General features: G+C 31.8%; 4 protein-coding genes across 5 annotated transcripts; all 4 read left to right on the top strand.

The window, feature by feature from the left end:
• Window positions 1-652: 652 nt before the first annotated feature.
• Window positions 653-1,592, top strand: LOC134242620 (serine protease inhibitor Cvsi-2-like). The gene is made up of 3 exons (XM_062724723.1): window positions 653-743; window positions 1,099-1,218; window positions 1,483-1,592. The coding sequence occupies exons 1-3, from the start codon at window positions 704-706 to the stop codon at window positions 1,572-1,574; spliced, it is 252 nt and encodes an 83-aa protein (XP_062580707.1). The 5' UTR covers window positions 653-703; the 3' UTR covers window positions 1,575-1,592.
• A 7,032-nt stretch (window positions 1,593-8,624) lies between these two features.
• On the top strand, window positions 8,625-10,050 carry LOC134242618 (serine protease inhibitor Cvsi-2-like). Of its 2 annotated transcripts, XM_062724721.1 has the most exons (3): window positions 8,625-8,721; window positions 9,419-9,538; window positions 9,935-10,050. In XM_062724721.1, exons 1-3 carry the CDS (start codon window positions 8,682-8,684, stop codon window positions 10,024-10,026), a joined length of 252 nt encoding a protein of 83 aa, XP_062580705.1. In that variant the 5' UTR covers window positions 8,625-8,681; the 3' UTR covers window positions 10,027-10,050. The 2 variants fall into 2 exon arrangements, with proteins under 2 accessions (XP_062580705.1, XP_062580704.1); XM_062724720.1 differs by lacking the exon at window positions 8,625-8,721 and having other exon boundaries at window positions 9,376-9,538.
• A 1,497-nt stretch (window positions 10,051-11,547) lies between these two features.
• LOC134242617 (serine protease inhibitor Cvsi-2-like) lies at window positions 11,548-12,843 on the top strand. The gene is made up of 3 exons (XM_062724719.1): window positions 11,548-11,623; window positions 12,423-12,542; window positions 12,738-12,843. Exons 1-3 carry the CDS (start codon window positions 11,584-11,586, stop codon window positions 12,827-12,829), a joined length of 252 nt encoding a protein of 83 aa, XP_062580703.1. The 5' UTR covers window positions 11,548-11,583; the 3' UTR covers window positions 12,830-12,843.
• A 4,841-nt stretch (window positions 12,844-17,684) lies between these two features.
• Window positions 17,685-19,087, top strand: LOC134242616 (serine protease inhibitor Cvsi-2-like). Its single transcript, XM_062724718.1, has 3 exons — window positions 17,685-17,776; window positions 18,739-18,858; window positions 18,978-19,087. The coding sequence occupies exons 1-3, from the start codon at window positions 17,737-17,739 to the stop codon at window positions 19,067-19,069; spliced, it is 252 nt and encodes an 83-aa protein (XP_062580702.1). The 5' UTR covers window positions 17,685-17,736; the 3' UTR covers window positions 19,070-19,087.
• The last annotated feature ends 1,837 nt before the right edge of the window (window positions 19,088-20,924 follow it).

Below are 20,924 nucleotides of genomic sequence, written 5' to 3'. Positions count from 1 at the left end.
CCTTTGTTGAAATTAAATAAATTTGAAGGGAGATTTTTGATTTTCTATTTAAAAAGCACACAATGTGTAGGAGTATTTTTACATGTTAAAAGTCAAGCCAGAAAAAAAACATACTATCTGAAATTAAAATTTTATTTCTCATAATATAGAGAAAATATTGTTTTTAGACGAGTCAACTGTAAGGTGGTTACTTAGACATGTTCAAAAAGCAGAAGATGTAAATAATCTTAATAACAAATAAATATCAAAAAAATTAAATAAATGTTAATATTGTTTTTAATACAATATCGAGCAATATTGCTTTGTTGCTCTTTTTTTTTTTTTTTACTTATAGCATATTTACATCTACTTGTTTGCTTCAAAAGAAAAATTGTTCTTTCAAATTGATTTACAATTAGAATGTCATTGAATCCTTTTTCTAAAAAGTAAACAAATTATTGACAATAAAAATTTACAAAAGCTAAATGTTATATGAAAATAAATAAAGAAACAAATTGTGAAGCCCGATAATATCATATAAGCCTACCTTTAATTTTGTCCTGCTTTTTAAGCAACACGACACTGTGTTTCGTGCTTATTTTTATCTTCACATGACAGAATTATGTGCGAAATATCTGACCTTTTCAAGATAATTTTTTCAGAGAAGATATATAAGTGAAAAAAAATCACCAAAAATGTCGTTCACAACATTTAGTGAAGCACCATGAAGGCCATCTTTGTTCTCGCTGTCGTTGTTGCTGCAGGTATGTGTGTATTCTGTGATTAGCATATCCGTTATATGTTTTCTCTTGAAGAAGATACAATCAAAATTTTGACTGTCAATGATCAAGGTTTTCCTATAGCAATGTATTTACTTATTACAAACATTTTTCTTATATATAAATCATTTTACAAAATTGTTGTACCATATTTAAACAGATTATTTATTTTTTATTCACATATTATTGCAAGGTAAATTATGTGAATTTACAGTTAAAGAAAATCTTACCTTTGTCACGTGACCACAAGAACATTTATGTACAGAACTGTGCTTTATATTAGTATAGTCCTGTAGACTCAATGAATTGCTATATAATTGCTAACAACCTTTGTTTGCAGTCACGGCTGAGAGATGTAGTGACACAGGTGACTGTACAGCCACTACATGCGGGGGCGGATCATCCCTCCATTGTATTGGACATCTGTGCACGTGTACCATAGCAGCAAGTGGCGATGGAGGTAGATGACTCGATACGTCATACTGGACATTAAGTTTTCTTGAAAATTATGAAACTCTTATTAGAAAGTATTACATTGTAAACGGAAGTATCAGCCATTTTTACCAACTTTCTTTGTAAAATCTTCAACCAAATAACATTTTTTTCTATAACTTTTTGTGTCTTTGTAATTTTAAGCATTGTTCTCTAAAATATTTAGACAAGATTAATTCTAGATACAGGTTTTATGAGGATTTAGATTTTTTTTTCTTTCTTTTTATGACAGCTTGCACCATGGCCAGTGACTGTCATGGACGATGTGACGGTGCTCGTCAGCACCACTGTATCGATGGTCGGTGCAGATGTACTCATTTTTAAAGAAATAAATCTACCTTTCCACTTTCTTACTTGATTTATTTATCTTATTTGTCTCACTTATTGTTGATCCAAATGTAAAGTCAAAACCTTTAATAATAACACAATCAGCAAAATTCTATATACCAATGCCTCTTAATATTTCGGATGTCACCTGAAATTATATTCAGAAGATCTGTGTAAAAGAGAATGAATTTTGGGAAAGATTCGCCAAAATCAAAATGATTTACTACAATGCAAAACAAGATGCTTTATAACAAAACGGGTTAGTAAAATTACCTTTTAACTGAAAAAGGATACAAGAGGTATAAAAAGATGTGAGGAAGATAATAAAATAGCGTCGAAATAGCGTCATAACGACGATGACGTTTTTGTCGTGCAGTGACAGAGAAAACCTAATATTCGCAGAATTTATTGAAAAAAGAACAGGTCTCCTATTGTGGCCTTTATTTCAATATTTAGATATATTCAGAAATATTCTATCATTTGATAATCTTCAAGCCTGTGTTGAAAATGAACACTTTCTAGAAACAGGCAAGCTATTAAAAATTAAGTTGGTGAATTTAGTATATCAGCAGTCCCGTGTTGTGTCCATTGCTTATGAACTGAAACACAAGAGAGAAGAAGTAAAAGAATTTTGAATCTGTATTATTAAAGATTGAGTCAGGTCAGTGACTTTAAAACATTTATATATATTTCTTTTTTGCTTAGTGCCAAATTTCATTAATTTTAACATTCTCCTTTCTCTACACCTTTGTGTAACTCTGTAGCAAACATGACCGTAGTTTCATAGGAAAAACAGGCTTTTTAGAAAAAAAAATGAGTAGTTTGACAATCAAGAAGAAACTTTAATGATCGAAATATATACACACAAAAAAATCATATAATTATTTGCCGTGGTAAGAACATTTTACTATTGAAAGTGTTGTCCTATTGCTCTTGAAGAATTTTCACAAAACATTACTTAAGCTATATAAGCTTGTTGTAAGCTTGTATATAAGCTTGTTTTGGTAAAAAAAGATAAATAACACATTTACATTGTATTTTAATATAAGTTGGAATTGTTTAAGGTTGGGGGGGGGGGGTATGTTTACAGACAAAAAAGAAAAAAATGCTCATTTTTTTCTAGAAAACTTCTAAAATTTCAAAGTATTTACTATCAGAAAATTGTATGGTAACAATCATATATCTTCGATTTCATAAGCATGATATAAAGGAACATTTATCCTAATCTTAGAGCATCTGAAAATCTTGTGGTGCATGCTTTAAAGCACGATTTTAACAGAAAACACCGTCTATTCTCTTATGAAAAGAATTGGAAATAAGAGCTCATTAATATTTAATATTATTATCGAAATTATTAATCTATTACTATTGACCTTTTCTTGGTATTTTACCAAAATATAATGGCTAAATTGTCATTAGTATTGAAAAGTATTAAATGAAACTGGGAATCGAGAGTTAGCGTGCTTATTGCTTTGGTGTCTTTAATATGTCCACTTTCTCTGTTTTTATAGTTAGGTTTCATCTGACATCACTGACTTCATTTATTCAGAAGATTCATTCTCTTCAAAATTAACCCTCTCCATAAAAAACGACAAAATCTTTCTTTTAATCTTCGCTTTCATTATCAGTTTGGGATATTAATTTAGATCTGTCCTTCCGTCTAGCTGCATATCTATCTGCCTGCATGTAACATTTTCATTTCCTCGCCATATTTCGAGAAACCTTTGAACTTTTGCAATGAAATTTACATCACAATTCCCTATGAACTAAAGGAGATCCTATCGATTCTTGGGAGAAAGGTCAAGGTTATAAATCCCTAAAGCGGTCAGTTTTAGAGCGTTCGCTTCGTGATCGGGAGGCCCGGGTTCGATTCTCGTTCGCAGCACCGCGTCAAACCTAAGACGTTAACATAGATGGTAGTGACTGTTTTTTCGCCAAGCGCTCGGCATTAGAAGTGAAGCCACAGGTCTTTCGGATATGGCCTTAAAAACGTTGGACCCATGTCAAGGTAGGATTTGGCCAGATAAATAACCCTCACTGCTCAATGGCCTTAAGTATCGAGTATACTGTAGGTCTAAATTTGAAGCCCTTCACCTGCATACGGTGACGTCTCTATATGGGTGAAAAATTCTCGAATATGACGTTAAATAATATACAATTAATCAATCCCTATGACCTATGAATGAACAATATTCATTTTGAGGTCGAAAAGTCAATGGTCAAGGTCAAAAAATCATACATTCCTCCCTGTGGAAATGTTCCAATTCCGGGCTTTTGAGCTTTTGCAATGAATTTGTATAACATGACTCCCTATGACCCCGCCCGCCCTTTCTTAAGGGTGTCCCCTATATCTTGAACACTCCCTTTCGATCCTCAGACTGTTTTTATCATTTAAGCATGGGACACAAATTTTTTTAATTAGAATGCATAAAAAGAATAAAAGTCAATGATTTTTAAAGGAAAAAAGATAAAGAATATGAACACAATTTATCAGAATCTATAATGAGAGTCTTATATCTACGTATTATGGATTTTTCCCTGTACCTGATGATCGACAGTTGTGATCGGTCGACAAGGAATGCTTTCTCCTCAATGTCACTTGATTCCTACTATTATGTGTTTATCGCTTTTTATTGTTCTGCGCACAATTTTAAACATATCAATAAACTAAGTATAGCGTTAGATATTTTTTTTCAGATTTTCAAAAATCTACGTTAGGAGCTTTAAATATGTAAATAATCTTTCGAAAACGGAAAAAAGTTGTGATGAATGTTGATTCCAACACTTCCAAGTCCTAAAGTAAAGGCAGACTGAAACAATGAACTGTATTATTTGAACAGTCATGTTTCTCCTTTCAGACATGACATCATTCCTGACTTTATTCTCTGTCTGGTATTTGGAACAACACGATAGATATTTCGTGTTTCCTTATAGCAACACTTGTCTGAATATAAGAGCATAACCCTTTATTCGGTCACTGTCCTGGTTTCCCTACGAATTGCATATCGTCACATTTATATATGCGTTTAGTTTTCTGAACTGAAAGTCTCCAAAGACATTTTGCAAATTTAAATATATTTAAAGAATGTAGACTCCTTAATCATCAGAGTTTGTTGGAGACCAGTGTTCATGGATTTCGTGGATTTTCCTTAATCCACGAATAAAATCCCCAAGAACAATTATGTTGTGAACATAATTCTTCTATACGTACAATTTACCCAGAAAAAATGTTTCCAGAAACCAATTAAATCTTGCATGTCCACGAATGTTGGCCTCAACGTATTAAAATGATCCCACAGTAGTGTACGTCGGGGTTGATCAAGCATTTCATGTTACTAGTGCTCCATGTACATATAAATACTCAATCTTTTTGACTTTTGCTTTAAAATATCATTCAGATTTATGAAACACTTTTCAAAATATTAAAATGTACTAAACACAACGCTAAGCTTTGTCTATCGCTGCTAAGAAAGAATAAACTGGCGTTGTTGTGATGTTTCTTTTAAATACTCATTTTTATTTGATTCAGAAACCTTTAAATATTTCGCATTTATTTTATGTACACTTCAAACATAATTTTTTTAAAAAATAAAACCAACTTAATAAAGATGCATGCTTTGGTGCAAAGTGAAAGTAAAATATAATCAAAAGAAGCATGTATGAGGTGAAACTGATTTGCAAAGAAATTGAAACTTAATGTTGAAAAGCAATGTCAAAAAGATGTCGGGATAATAAATAACGCGTGGTGATAAACATATACAAACCTGACATTGTATTGATTTTTTCTTTAGAAAAAGTATTTTTACAACTAAATGGAATTTTTAAAGTTAAAAGCAAAATATACCCAAATGAAAAAAAGGGCAAACAAAATACTATTACAAAGTACTAACAAAACACTGTGTTTTGAAAGTATTCCAATAGTATAGCAAATCAAATGCAAATGAGCTAACAAAACGCTATAACAAATTACTAATAAAACACTCTAACAAACTACTTACAAAACACTGTGATTTGAAAGTATTCCAATAATATAGCAAATCACATGCAAATGAGGCTAACAAAACACTCTAACAAACTACTAAGAAATCATAAGTAACAAATCATCAATTAACCACTAAATTTGAATTTTTTAAAATCATGATTAACAAATCCACAAGTCTTTGAAATTATCTAAACACAGTCTCATTTTGAAACATTATAAACACTTCTTGTTTCACAGTATTTTGAATTCCAGGATTGACATTATGGTTCAATAGACAATTGTACACCATTCCAGCATTTAAAAACACCATGCAAGTTCACTCTCTTTTATCAATTCTCTGCAGTTAAATTCCTTTGGTATAAGAGATATAATTCTCAAGTCATTGGCCACTTCTCCAATCACATACATTTTCACAGAATTTTCAAGTATTATAATTCATCACTTAATCCAATGCTTAAAACTGATCTAAGCTAGTATATGGATTAAAGGTCATCTGGTTTTATGCCCATCTTTGAACACTTTTAAAAAACATTTGAAAACTCATCTTTTTAGGGAAGCATTCGGTTAAATTTTTATTTTTAAGTGTCAAATATAGACTGTTTTTATTTATTTAGTTATTTATTTATTTATTTTTAAAGATTTCTGACCTTAAATATTTGGTTATTTTTAATCTTCTTAAATTTCTTATGCTCTGTTGTATGCAGTTTTCTCTTTTCGTGTTTTGATATCGTTTAATCATCATTTTGCAGAAATATTTTTTATTTTTAATATGGTTATCAATACTTAATTTTATTTTCTTATGCTATTCAACAAAATTTTTATTCTTGATGTTGTATTTATGAATGTATTTTAACTATGTTGTACAGCGCTTTAGAGTAATTGTGTTTATTATATAAGGCGCTCTATAAATTTTGTATAATAATAATAATAATAATAATAATAATAATAATATTAGAATAAATTAAAACCTAATAAAAACAGGCCATATACACATCCACATTCACAGATTGAAGGTTACTGTAGTCCAGTAAAAAGAACTTTATGTCATGCAATAAATACCTCTTTTATATCCAGATTCATCCTGATTTTGCTTTTTCCAATCAGGGATCAATATATATACTAACACTTTGTATGTCCTTTCACCAATCTCTTTATTTCTCTCTGACCTAGTGCTGGTGGTTTGAAAATTGGCGCAAATTCTAGTCTAACACAGGTTGTAAACAGACATGTTGTTCTTTGAAGCTTTTACAGCTCCGAGATAATTCAACCCTAAAAATGTCTGTTAATCAAATGAAATGCTAAAAAATATTACTTTGATGCAGACAAGTGTAACGAAATACTTTCAAACTGCAATTTCATTTTGCAGAGTGTGATGAAACATTAATAAAACACCAACATTGAAATGAAACATTACCAAAATACCATGCCACCCCCATCCTGTAAAGTGTTGCATTGATGTTTCGTTATATGCAACACTTTCAAAACATACAAAGAAAATATAAAAGTATGTTTTGGTAGGGGTTTGAAGATATTTTGAAACAATTTTGTTAGATTTCTTTTCCATTTGGGAGGGTTTCACATTTCAAATTGCGTTGATGACATTCGATTATTAAAGATTTTATAATTAATTATAAAATTATTTTGTTCTGCCCTATCAATCCTAAAAATTCTCTGAGGTACCTTAGAGGAGTAAGCATCCCTCGTTGACCTTTCACACCCGCCGAGAGCTCTATTTATTGATAAGACGGAAATGTCTCAAGTAAAATATATTATTGCTCAAAAGTTTTGCCTTCAAAAAATTAACCTGCAAAGTTTACTGATTTCAAAAACGTAAATGACTTGAATTTTTTATTGAGAATGAGCGGGGTTTTTTTCTGAGCTTAGCTGATTAAGAGTCCAGTGGGTGATATTTATTCATATTTAAGTTATGTATTTTATTTATTATTATAAACAGTTAAGCCTAAACTTTCACTGATTGGATCGCTCTTTATGATTAATGGGATAACTTCAACTTTTCATTCATTTCTTTCATTTACGCAGCATTAAACCCTTATCACCTATATACTTGCTGTGGCCTTCAACTCGACTTTTAGATATATCGACGACGTATTGTCAATTAACAATGGTAATTTCCATTCCTACGTCGATACGATATATCTCGGTGAGCTTGAGATAAAATTAAAGATACCACAGAGTCTGACACATCTGTTTCATACTTGAATATTTTACTTGAAAAAGACGTTAATGGTAATCTAACAACCAAACTATATGATAAACGTAATGACTTAAACTTTTCTATCGTCAGCTTCCCTTACTTGTGCAGCAATATACCTTCATTACCTTCATACGGAGTATATATATCTCTGTTGATTCGATACGCTAGAGCATGCTCTACGTATGAACAATTTCTAAAACGAGGTGAATTATTGACAAACAAGTTGATGAAACAAGAATATCAGCCGTCTCGTTTAAAGTAATCATTTCGTAAATTCTATGGCGATACAATGACCTTGTCAGCAAAATACAATTTATCAATGAGTCATATGCTACTGACGTTTTTGATACTAATTGTTAGTCCATTATTTATACATTGAACTGACGACGGATTTTTCCGTTATTTCCTGATAATGACAAGGAGCACATGGCGGGTGTGACCGGTCAGCAGGGGATGCTCACTCCTCCATGGCACCTGATCCAACCTCTGATGTTTTGGAGGTCCGTGTTTGCCCTGCTCCTATTTTGAATTGTTTTATGGACTTTGAGATTGAATACTGTTCGTTATCTCCATATCCTTCATATAGGAAATTTATGTCTTCAGAAGACTTAATATGCAAGGGCTTGCTCTACATGCAAACGATTTCTCAAATGATGCATGTTACTGATAAAACAGTCATGGACCCATTTAATCACCACCAAAGCTGAACGTCTGAAGACCTTTATTCATGTCCTGCTTTTCCAGCAACACGCCATTACGTTTCGTGCTTATTTTTATCTTCACATGACAAAGTTATGTGCTGAAATGATGACCTTTGCATGATAATTTAGTTCAGAGAAGATATATAAGTGAAAAGAATTGGCCATATATATAATCATTCACAACATTTAGTGAAGCAAAGATCACCATGAGGGCCATCTTTATTCTCGCTGTCGTTGTTGTCGGAGGTAATTGTGTTTACTTACATGTAGATTAATATTTACAAATTGTTTTCTCAGAAGACAATTCAGAAGAAGGTACAATACTGAATAAGATTTGAACATTTACAAAGAAGTTTTTTTGCAGCATTGTAATAACATTGCAAATATGGTTTCCATGACATAAAGATTTTTTTTTAATGTACACTCATTAATTTCTTTCTTCATTTAAAGAATTTATTTAAATATGTATTTGTATCTTGGATTGTTTCATTTTTAAATTTAAAAAATTCTTTAATTGTGAAAAAGATAAATTTCCTTTTCTATCATGCATTTGCATTAATTAGTTTGTAATTTAGTTAATTAAGCATATTTGTGTGGTATGCCTATCTGAAGGGATACATTCATATATCGTGTGGAATATACAAGTTGAACTTTTTTGTAGTCATTGTTCAATATTCTCTTGATCTTAAGTTTGAATATTACTTTATTGAAATGATAATGCTAGTTATATTTTCCAAAGAATTCCAATTAAGTCTATTGAATCAATGTTAAAGCGCATGTCATGTTGTTAGTGAGTGTATTGAAAGTCAAACGAAATATTAGTTAAATCACCAGATAATTACAAGAAAATTAATTTACGTTTCAAGTTATTTTAGGCCTGTAGACATGAAATAAACAGCTATGCAATTGCTAAGCCTCTGTTTTGAAATTCAATGTCTTTCAGTCATCGCTGAAAGATGTGATGACACGGATGACTGTTCAGCCACTACATGCGGGGGCGGATCAACCCTCCATTGTATTGGACATACGTGCACGTGTACCACAGCAGCAAGTGGTGATGGAGGTATGTGACTTGATACGACATACTGGGTATTTAGTATTGCTGAAAATAATTGAAACTATGAAATAAGAAATCTTAGAATCTGCAATTTTTACCAACTTTCTATTGTATAAGCACCCGACTCGTCCCTATTTTCTTAGTATTTTTAGCAGTTTTCTCTCAATCGATAGACAAGTTTAATCCTAGATTGATGTTTCAGAGGGTTAAGATTTTTTTTTTAAATATAAAAATCTTTTTAAAAATCCCAAAGTCGTCTAGTTTCCTTCAAAATTTTCAAAAATTTATACTTACGACATACTTATGCTTTAAATAGATATTTTATTTAGTAATTTAAAAGCTCTCTCCGCATAGCACTTCATTGAATAATTTGGTAAATTAATTCATTTTTTTTTACCACAGCTTGCACCATGGCCAATGACTGTCACGGACGTTGTGATCATGGACGCCAGCACCATTGTATTGATGGTCGATGCAGATGTACACATTTTTAGAAGAAATAAATTCGTCTACCTTAACGAGTTGTCACATGTCTGATTCATTGTATATTGACCTGTAGAAATTATAGAAATAAAACTGAAGAACTGAAAATAATTCATATCTTAAAAAGTTTTGATAAATAATGACCATGACATATCTAGATAAGAAAACTTATTTTCCACAATATGCCTAGAATACAACTATTATTCCCCAAATTTGAGAACTTTATTAAATCTTTAAGATTCTAAATGAGGTGAGTTCATGTGCCTGGAAAGAGTAAGTATTTCCTGTCATCTATCTATTTATCTGGACTATAAGTATCAAATTTAGTATGAGAGCCAATGATATCAACAGCACTGTTTGCTCTGCTCACGCTTTCTATGGTTTCAATGGACTTTTGATTTTAAATGCCATTCGTTATCTCAATTTATCATCCACAAGGTATGCATTTCTGTAGCGTTCCATGTATTGATTTTATATTTTTATGAGATATCGAATTTCAGTATAGATTTGAAACTTAAGTTCACTCACGTTTACCGGAATTATTAAAGTATTTAAACTCAAAACGTGACTCTGAGGAATAGGGACTGAGAGAATAAATTGGGTTACAAGATTAGGAATATATTCTCGCTTCTTTTCTAAAATGAAATGGTTAAAATAAGCCTTGCAAACAAAGAGCTTTGTCAGCTGAAACCATTCCATAAAGATCAGGTAGTCTTTCTTAAATTCTAATCTGCTTAAAGCAGATACTTTACAGTACAGTTCATATGGGAATTGAAAATAATAGCTTTTTTTTTTTTTTTTTTTACAAAAATTCACTAAAATTGGACAATTATTTTGTGAAGCGCCCCTTTTGAGAATTTTTTAATATAGAGCAAACGCCTTAACCACTGCGCCAAGCGACCGATTCGGAAAAATGAAATACAAATATTAAGTGCGACAGCACCTGTCGACTGAAGTGCTACATATAAATCAAAAGGTTATGATTATCACACTGAATTTCAATGCTGTTCGGGTCTTCATTTTCCATTCATTCAAATTGGAGGGGGAAAAAAAGGAAAAAATCACATCGCATTTTTTTTATGATTTAGTCAAAGAAAAACACAATTTTTTTTACAGTTCTTTTTCTATTTGAATAGAAAATGCTTTCTTTCCATTGGCAGATAAAGTAACTCGTTTGGCTATCGATGTCGAGTACATAAACGTTATCATTTTCATATATAAATATAGCGAAATAAATTTTATATATTTACACTAGACCTTAATCGACTACTGCAGTTCCTTGCTTTTATTCCTTGTTTACATTACAAATATTGAAGATATGTTCATAATATGAAAAACTACAGATAAGTACCTCATATATATACATGCCATAGTTTTTATTCCTGCTTTTCGAGAAGCACGACATTATGTTTCGTGATTGATTTTATCTCTGCACGGCCTTAAACTTTCTGATTTCCTGACCTTTGCAAGATAAATTATTTCAAGGTATATATATATAAATATACTTGAGAAGAAATTAATAATTAAATTATCTTTGTTCACAACAATCAGTGAAGAAAAGAGGAAATATGAAGGTTGTTTTTATTCTCGCATTGGTTGTTGTTGCAGGTTTGTATTGTGATAATTTTGTGCAATATGTTTTCACAGAATGAAAAACCAGGAGAAGGCAAACAAATTGGCTGCAGATCAAGAAGTCTAAAAGTATATATTGCAAAAATGATTTCTTTAAATTTGTAAATTCTGTAGGCCCTGAATGTTGACTTTGTAATAACAAATAGAATTTGTATAAACGAATTTAAAATGTATTTTAACTAATTTTAGAACTGGTTTAATCGAATTAAATTTATTATAATTTTTTTTTTTGATATAACGATATCAATAAAAAGTTATTTTAGATTAAATTCGTCATAACTAATTTAAAGAAACTGTTATATCGAATTAAATTTATTATAACAAATTCGCCAATTTTTCATATCAAATTCACAAAAATATTTCCGATTGGTCCTTAATGAGCCTCCGTAGTTTGATTAATAAGTGCCGTCAAATACAATATTATGAAATTTTACAGTATGATTCGTTGTTAATTAAATGTTTTAAAATACAATATTAATGTATTAGAGCATGATTTGTTCTATAACTAACTGCTGTTATATACAATTTTAATGTTTAACAGCATGATTTAATTGTTTTATAATTAACTGCTTTAAGATACAATTTTAATGTTTTACAGTATGAATCCTTGAAAATAAACTGCTGTTGGATACAATTTTACTAAACTGCTGTTAGATACAATTTTAATTAACTACTGTTAGATATAATTTTAATTAACTACTGTTAGATACAGTTTTAATGTATTACAGCATGATTTGTTCTATAATCAACTGCCATTACATACAATGTTTTACAGTATCCGCAGAAAGGTGTGACGACACGAGGGACTGTACACTCACAACATGTACCGGGGGGTCCACAGTTCATTGTGTCAATGATCAGTGCACGTGTACCACAGCAGCCAGTGGCGATGGAGGTATACCTTTCATTATATCAAAATAGGAATTAGTGAAATTTCTGACAATAAGAATAAACAAATAAGAATCAGTTACTGATCCTAGGTGCCTGATCCCGTACCTGATATTACCTGGGGTTGGAGTATATGCCCTGTCCAGGGATTTTTTTAAATCGATCAATATCTGTTTTCTTCATCTTCTTGATTTTCTTACAGATTGCGTCAGGGCCGATGATTGTCAAGGACGATGTGATCATGGACGTCAGCATCACTGTATTGATGGAAGATGCAGATGTACTCATTTTTAAAGAAATTAAAAAAATAAGGTTTAACTTGTGTGTGCTTTTCTTAACATTTCATATTTCGTCGTTTCGATATATCGACGACGCATTGTAAATACGAGAATATCAGCAGTCTCGTTTAGAGTCATCATTACGTAAGTTCTATGACAATTTAGCATTATCTTGTATTGTTTATTGAACTTTTGAGCTTAAATACTGTTCATTATCTCAATATTTCATCTATCACTATATTTTTGATTTACAGTCCTCTGAAGGCCCTTGTAGGCTTTGTAAAGAAAACATTCAATTAGATATATGTTTCCACTTTGCAGAGGGCTTACATTATTCTTGGTTTAATCAATTTAAGGACATACTTACTGATAATTTTTCAAGATATATTAAATTTAAAATTATACTACCAATAAATGTTCTTAGACAAAAATCAGCATGTGTTACCAGAGGTTTTGAACAGATATCAAGGAATGAATCCTGATATTCTAAACAATCAAAATGAATTTGAATTACTTTATCTATATTTCTAAAAGAAATCTTAAAAGGATTCTTAAAAATCCTTACAAACAAAGATATATACAGGGTTCCAATAATTGTTTTACCAAGTCTCTTTCTTTACTCCTCATTCAGAAATTAACAGTAGTGAAGGAGAAAATTCAACAGTACTTCAGTACCGAATAACAATATATTCCTGAACTTGTGTAAATTAGACGTAGATACTTAAAAAATCCAAGGAACATTTGGAAAAGTTTGAATTCACAAAATTTTACCAAAATCAACAGCGTTAAAACTTACAGCTTTTTAACTTTTATATACCACAATTCCGCACGATAAATTTAGGTCCAAGCTTTTGATATTTGACAGTTGCATTTTCAATAAGAAATGAACTCGTAAATATACTCACCTTGTCATTGGTCCATGTTTTCTCAGCTCACAATTTGATAAACTATTTTTTTTTTTGAATTTCTGCTTCAAGCTTTAAATACTCCATGAGTTTTTCGAGAACGAACAACAAAAATTAGATATACATGTCTACACTGTATTAAAATTATAAGACAAACCAAATCTAAGCATATAAAAAAAATCTGAAACAATCAACTACAAAAACGTGGTTCTCCTCTCAGACATGACTAAATTTTCTGTCTGGTATTTGGAACAACACGACTCATATTTCGTGTTTTCTTGTATCGTAGCTGGTTCTACATTTTAGAGTATGACCCTTTATCTGGTCACTGTTCTGTGTGTCTTCTTCCTGATGACCTTAACTGCACTTTTTTGATATATCTAGGTTGGTTTAAGGTCTGAAAGCTACTCTGTATTTTTTTTTGTTTTAGAAATTAATTTTATTTATATATCTAGACCCAAAAAATAACTATATATTGGTCTCTTATCAGAATTGCGTTTTTGTTGATACCTTTTTTCAGGGAAGCTTTAATCATAACAATGATTTCTAAAGACATGCAGTAAAAGGGATCTGACTTTGAATGTAGAATCTAAAATCAAAATTCAGGTGCACCCTGACTAAAACAAGGACGATAAACTTTATTCGAAAGTATTTTTATGCGCCCGGATCGATAGATCCGAGGCGTATATTGTTTTTGTCCTGTCTGTCTGTCTGTCTGTCTGTCTGTCCGTCTGTCTGTCTGTCTGTCTGTTTGTTTGTCCCCAAACTTTAACCTTCGCCATAACTTTTGAACCATGAAAGATAGAGACTTAATATTTGATATGCATACTCCACTAATTAAGCTCTTTCAAATGACACCAAGGTCAATGACCTTGTGACCTTGACTGTGGCCTATATGCTAAAAATAGTTTTTTTCTGTAAAATTTAACCTTCGCCATAACTTTTGAACCATAAAAGATAGAGACTTCATATTTAGTATGCATATTCTACTAATCAAGTTCTTTGAATTGACACCAAGGTCAATGACCTTGGGACCTTGACTGTGACCTATATGCTAAAAATAGCTTTTTTCGAACTTTGTTGCTGCCGGGCGCATAGTGTTTCACAAACACATCTTGTTCTTTATCTGTTTGTTAAACGTTCCTTAGAGAATCTTTCACTCATATTAGGATGTTACAACTTGATGGTTGAGAGTTGCAAATTTAAAGTTGTATTCGACAAGATTTCGACAATTACATCATTTGAGAAGTGGGAAATCTTTTCCCTGGACCATACGCTCTTAACTACCAACTCGGTTAAAATACAAATAATACCACTGCTTATTTCTAGCATTATTGTACATATATTATGTTTATACCCCCCGCTTGAAAAGTGGGAGGGTATATAGTAATCGGTATTTCCGTCCGTCCGTCTGTTACGCTTTGGGGTACCCATCTCTTATCCGCAACTCCTCTCAAACCACTGAAGGAAATTTGATGAAACTTTCACAGAATCTTTATTACATATTGCCATTGTACACCTCCTATATATTTTACTTTTTGATCTGACATATATTTTGGATTTTCCAGAGGAAAACATGGATACTGCCATTATATTCATATGGGAGGCGGGGGGTATTATTTAGTGAGCTCATTGCTCACAGTACCTCTAGTTTCTTTTCAGAATGCCTTCGTGTTTAAATATTTTGAAAAAAAAATATCATACTTTTCGCATAATTCTACACAGACAAATTAAAGACCCTAGACAATTGCCCTTATCAAACTTCGACCATCGATATCACAGAAAAGTACTATTCCATAGGACTGTAGATATATAAAAGTTCTCATGAAAGGCTCAATAAAAATTAATCATCAGCTTTTTAAAACGAAAAACGGCGGACTTCTGGCAGGGGATAAGGGGGGGGGGGGTGATGTGAAAATCATACTTTTCCGGGACAGAAATTCCGTAATTTTACCTTTTTCATTATTGAAGACTTAAGCATTCATGTTTTCTGAGAATGCAATAGAGTAAATTTAAAATGACCTTATACTGCTCAGGCTTTGAAAGTTCTTATGTTGGCGTAATATATTCATCTGTTTGTGAAAAATAGGGAATCACTGGTAACAGAAAAAATTGTGTTATTTTATGGGAGCAGGTTTGTAGTGTTAATTAATTTTGAAACTATGTGTACATGTATAAGGATAAAGAATATTCACTATAGTTGATAGGTTTTGTAAAATAGGCCCATCTGACGCCGATTCTATACTGTCTTTTTTGTCTTTTCAACAAAATAGATGTCAACTTTGCTCCCTTTCTTTTGGTCTATGTTCTGATCAATACTTTTTAAATTTTCCCACAAAAACTATTTTGAGGATTTATTAGAACTAGAACGAGCCCGATTTCATGAATTTTGATCCCGAACATATTGATATGAAACCACAACAAATTATAGATTTGTTCAAATGTTAAAAAGATGCATAATTTTTAAAAACAAATTTAAAAATATTTTCTGCAATGTACAGTTGTATTATTAATTATGGGAAGAGGATAGTTCTGAAAATGTTCTGAGGCAGTTGCCTCATAGACACAAATGGAAGCTTCGCCCCTTACTTTTTTTTAACCATTAAAATAATTACAACCTTAGGTCTCGTCTATTGCTGCCCGAAAGGAATATATTGACGTCTTTATAACAACTCTTTTTCGTTTTCTTCATCCAGAATTTATGTTCAAAATATCTCTCACGATAATGATGTCTCCATATGAGTGAAAAATTCTCGACAGGGACGTTAAACTACATACAATTAATCAATATCACAATAACGTATTTTATATAAAAACATGCTCAAAATGTTATATAAATGTAGCCTGTGATGAGGTCGATCCATAGATATATCGACTTCACAGAAAAACATATCGATCGAGCACGAATATGCTTTTCTTCGAAGTCGATATATCTATGGATTGACCAAATGAAAGGGCTACATTAGTTATATCATTTTTTACAAAGATTGACAAAACAAAATTTGAAAATAATGGTAGGAAGACAAGTTTTTCTCTTGTCTTTTTTAACACTTAGAGACTATAGATCAAAATCAATTTGGGCTGTTTAATGTAATTGTTTTTCCTATATATTAATAGAGTAATTTAGGGAATGTAATAATTCAAAAGGCCTACATTTGTTTTATTATGTTTTGAATTGATTTTTGAAAACATCTATAGTATGTTTCAATATAAAATAGAAGTTATTCAAGGCACAGTTACGTCTTACCGATTATTGTATTACAGAACATCAGATTTAAAATAGGGGTTTAAGTATTTTTCTTTTTCAGTAACATCAAGTCATACACTGCAGTAGCTACTGCTAGCAGAAAATTATTTCCATTTTTTAGAAACATCAAGTCGATATGCATATCAGAATCTGTAATTAATAACACAAGTCTTTATGCTGTTTTATACTTGATCATGTGTTCTAGTCAATCAGAGAACTTGGAATACATGAAAAAATAATACAATGCATGCAATACATACACAAAAAACTAATGTAAAATATGTGTGACCAAACATACTTATCAATTACTTTTTATATACTAGAAGACATGCCGACTTTAATCAATTTTTAAAAAAAATGTTTGCATGATACAATCATTCTATGGTATGGAGTAATCTGACTATTTTTGTAGTATCTTTTTTTATAATCTGAAGATGATGCAAAGATGTGGTTAAACTACAACTTTAAATATACTCTTTAATTTCTACATGCTTATTTTTAGTACATTTTTTTTCAATTTTAACTCTAAAACGTATTTTTAATTGTATTCAAAAAAATTATTCGATGTTTAAGTGCACATTGAAGCTTACTTTGAATGGTACACTTTGGCATGAGGACATTATAATTCGTCCTTGTTTTATCTGCACGTGTCTGTAATCCGTGCTAAATAGCTGACCGTTTCAAGGTAATTTCTCCTATATTAGGTATATAAATGAAAAGAAATGAAGTATTATATCCTCTTTCAGTGGAATCATTCAATCAAAGATCATTATGAGGGCTATCTTCCTTCTCGCTGTTGTTGTCTTAGCAGGTATGTATGACTACTGTGGCGAACAGTTTTAAACAAGTCAGGGGCGTAGCTGCCTATACGCCAGCACGCCATGGCGTGCACATCTTTTAGTCCAAAAAAAAATTACTGTGCATTTTTATAAAATTTATTATTAAAAAATTGATTATATCGTCATATAAAAAATTAAATTCCTAAAAGATTCCGTGTAAACTTACTATGCCTGCAGGCCTAACGTTATATATGTAATACCTATAGTTAATACATGAAACATGACGCCGCACGTTTTGGGGAAATTAAATTTGCTGGATTGAAATTGTTTTGTTTTAATTTCATTATTTAAAAATTAGACAAAAAATGGAACTAAAAATACCTTTTTAAAGTAATCACAAAAATTCAGACAATGCACTTGATTTTATAAAAAAAAAAAAAAAAACATAAATATTTTTTAAATATTAATAGATCTATTATTTTTTGGTGTCATAAATCAAAATATCGTGAAGTTGACTTCATCTCGTAGCATATGTTATATATTTAAAAATTGCGTAAATTTTGTTCAGTCTAAACGTGAAAACCCAGGAGCTTCCAGGGGCTTCGCCCCCTGGGCCCCCACCAGGGCTTCGCCCTGGACCCACTGGGGGCCTCTTGGAAGGCGGCCCCCAGACCCCCTGCCTTTTTTGGCGTGCAGATCATTTTTGTCTAGCTACGCCCCTGCAAGTGAGCAGAGAGTAATAACCGTTTATTATACGATTTAACAGTAGAACATGTCAGATATTGTGTTATGCATGACAAATCTAAATTGCTTTGTAGAAGAAAAGACAGTTTTGAATAAATCATAGTATTGTTGTGCACACTTACTTTGCTGACAAGTTTTAGTGTTTTTTTAATTCTTACAGTTTTAACAACTTTTTATTTATTTATAACTATCACACAGATATACATTGGACAAAGTAACATTAAGACATTTCATCTTCAATTTTTTACAGTCTCTGCCGAAAGATGTAGAGACACGGGTGACTGCACAGCCACAACATGTGGTGGTGGCTCCACGCTTCACTGCATCAGAGATCAGTGCACATGTACCACAGCAGCAGGTGGCGATGGAGGTTAGTAGTTTCATGACATGAACATAGGAAATCTAAATGTATGCTTTGTGCTCTAACCTCTTATGCGTCGAATTTTCCAATCAGAAAAAGAGACCTCAATATCTTTATTATTATTTCAGCTTGCACTATGGCCAGCGACTGTGGCGGACGATGTGACCACGGACGTGAACACCACTGCATTGATGGCCAGTGCAGATGTACCCACTTTTAGATAAATATGCAAAATGTACTAACGTTGTTTTTTTTACAATTTGAATTTGTCATATTCTTATTATGTATAACAGTGGAAATGCTTATATTAATGTGACGAGTAGTCGAAAAGTAAATTTTGCTTCGTTGCAAAAGAGTGTATAGTGAACAATTTTACCTTCCGTTATTAGCAGACATATTTTTGTATTCATATGAACAAGCAGAATTTGTGCAAAATCTTATGCGTGAAATGAAGAAAACACTGTGGCCTTCAACTCGACATTAGATATATATCGACGACGAATTGTCAATTAATAATGACAATTTCCATTCTTTTGTCGATACGATATATCCAGGTGAGCTTGAAATAAAAGATACCACAGAGTCTGACTCATCTGTTTCATATTTGGATATTTTACTTGAAAAAGACGTTAGTGGTAATCTAACAACCAACCTCTATGATACGTGCGATGACTTTAAAACTTTTCTATCGTTAATTTTCCTTACCTATGCAGCAATATACCTTCATCACCTGCATACGGAGTTTATATATCTCAGTTGATTCGATATACAAGAGCATACTTGAACAATTTCTAAAACGAGGTATTGACAAACAAGTTGACGAAACAAGAATATCAGCTGTCTCGTTTAGAGTCATAATTTCGTAAGTTTTATGGTCGATACAATGACCTTGTCAGCAAATATAATTTATCATTGAGTCAAATGCTGCCTGACTTTTTTATACTAATTGTTAGTCTATTACTTATAAACTGAATTGACGACGGATTTTTCCGTTATTTCCTGATCATGACAAGGAGAACACGGCTGTTGTGACCGGTCAGCAGGAGATGCTTTCACCTCCATGGCACCTGATTCCACTTCCGTTGTTTTGGAGGTCCGTGTTTGCTCTGCTTCTATTTTGTATTGTTTTATGGACTTTTGAACTTGAATACTGTTCGTTATCTCCATTTGTTTCACCTTACAAGTAGCATCATTTTCAAACTCCTGAAATCAAAAGGTTCATCAATTAATTGTTACACATCTACAAAACCAATAACGACAAAAGTACATATGTCTACCGATCTAGAAGTCATTTGTGCGTTAAATATCGGTTTTAGTCTCGGTTATCCGTGTGTTTACATGTATTAGGTAGGGTGTGTAAGCGAGGCTGGTGAGTATGGACGTGTTATATCTGACGAAGACGTATCTCCTTTGTTAGGAATCTTCATATCCAAAAAAGGAAAAATTCTAACTCATTTGTTGGTAATTTTTTTAAAATTACATAGAATGTAGCTTCTAATATTCTTTTTTTTTCTCTCAACCTAAATATATAATCTTTATAACACTTTTCTGTCGTTTTTCATTAAAAATATCAAGGAGTCATAAAACTGATATTTCATATACAGTTTACATCTTTTGGGGCTCTGAACCCAACCTATGTTTAACATTTTGATACAGATGACCTTCCAGTAGTACACATGTAGTACAAGTAAAACTACCTTCATTCCCACAGTTATGTTACACATTCTGTTTATGTATTGCATTTAATTTGACTGTAAAACTCATTTATGTGTTTGATCAGTATTTCCTACAATTTGAATAGTTTTTTGGAATAAGGGTTTGAAAGAGTAAAAATTAAAACTTTTTGAACTAGATTTTGTACTGACTCTGTAAGGATACGAGTATTTATAAAATGCATAGAAAACTATGCACTTTAACCCCAAAAGTTTGCATAGTCTCGTTGGCGTACTCAGCTTTTTGTTGGTAAGTGGCTAGTGTGTTTCCTACCAATTGTAGGGTCTTTTTTTATAATGCTAAATTTTACATCAGACTGACCCACCTACCTGGATAGTTCATGGGATTCACGACGGATTTGG

The sequence above is a fragment of the Saccostrea cucullata genome, unplaced genomic scaffold (assembly GCF_032062105.1).
Source record: "Saccostrea cucullata isolate Sc308-1 unplaced genomic scaffold, CSIRO_AGI_Scuc_v1 ctg861, whole genome shotgun sequence".
Lineage (NCBI taxonomy): Eukaryota > Metazoa > Mollusca > Bivalvia > Ostreida > Ostreidae > Saccostrea > Saccostrea cuccullata.
Note: the sequence above shows the minus strand (reverse complement) of the source record. Positions and strands in the feature narration are given on the sequence as shown.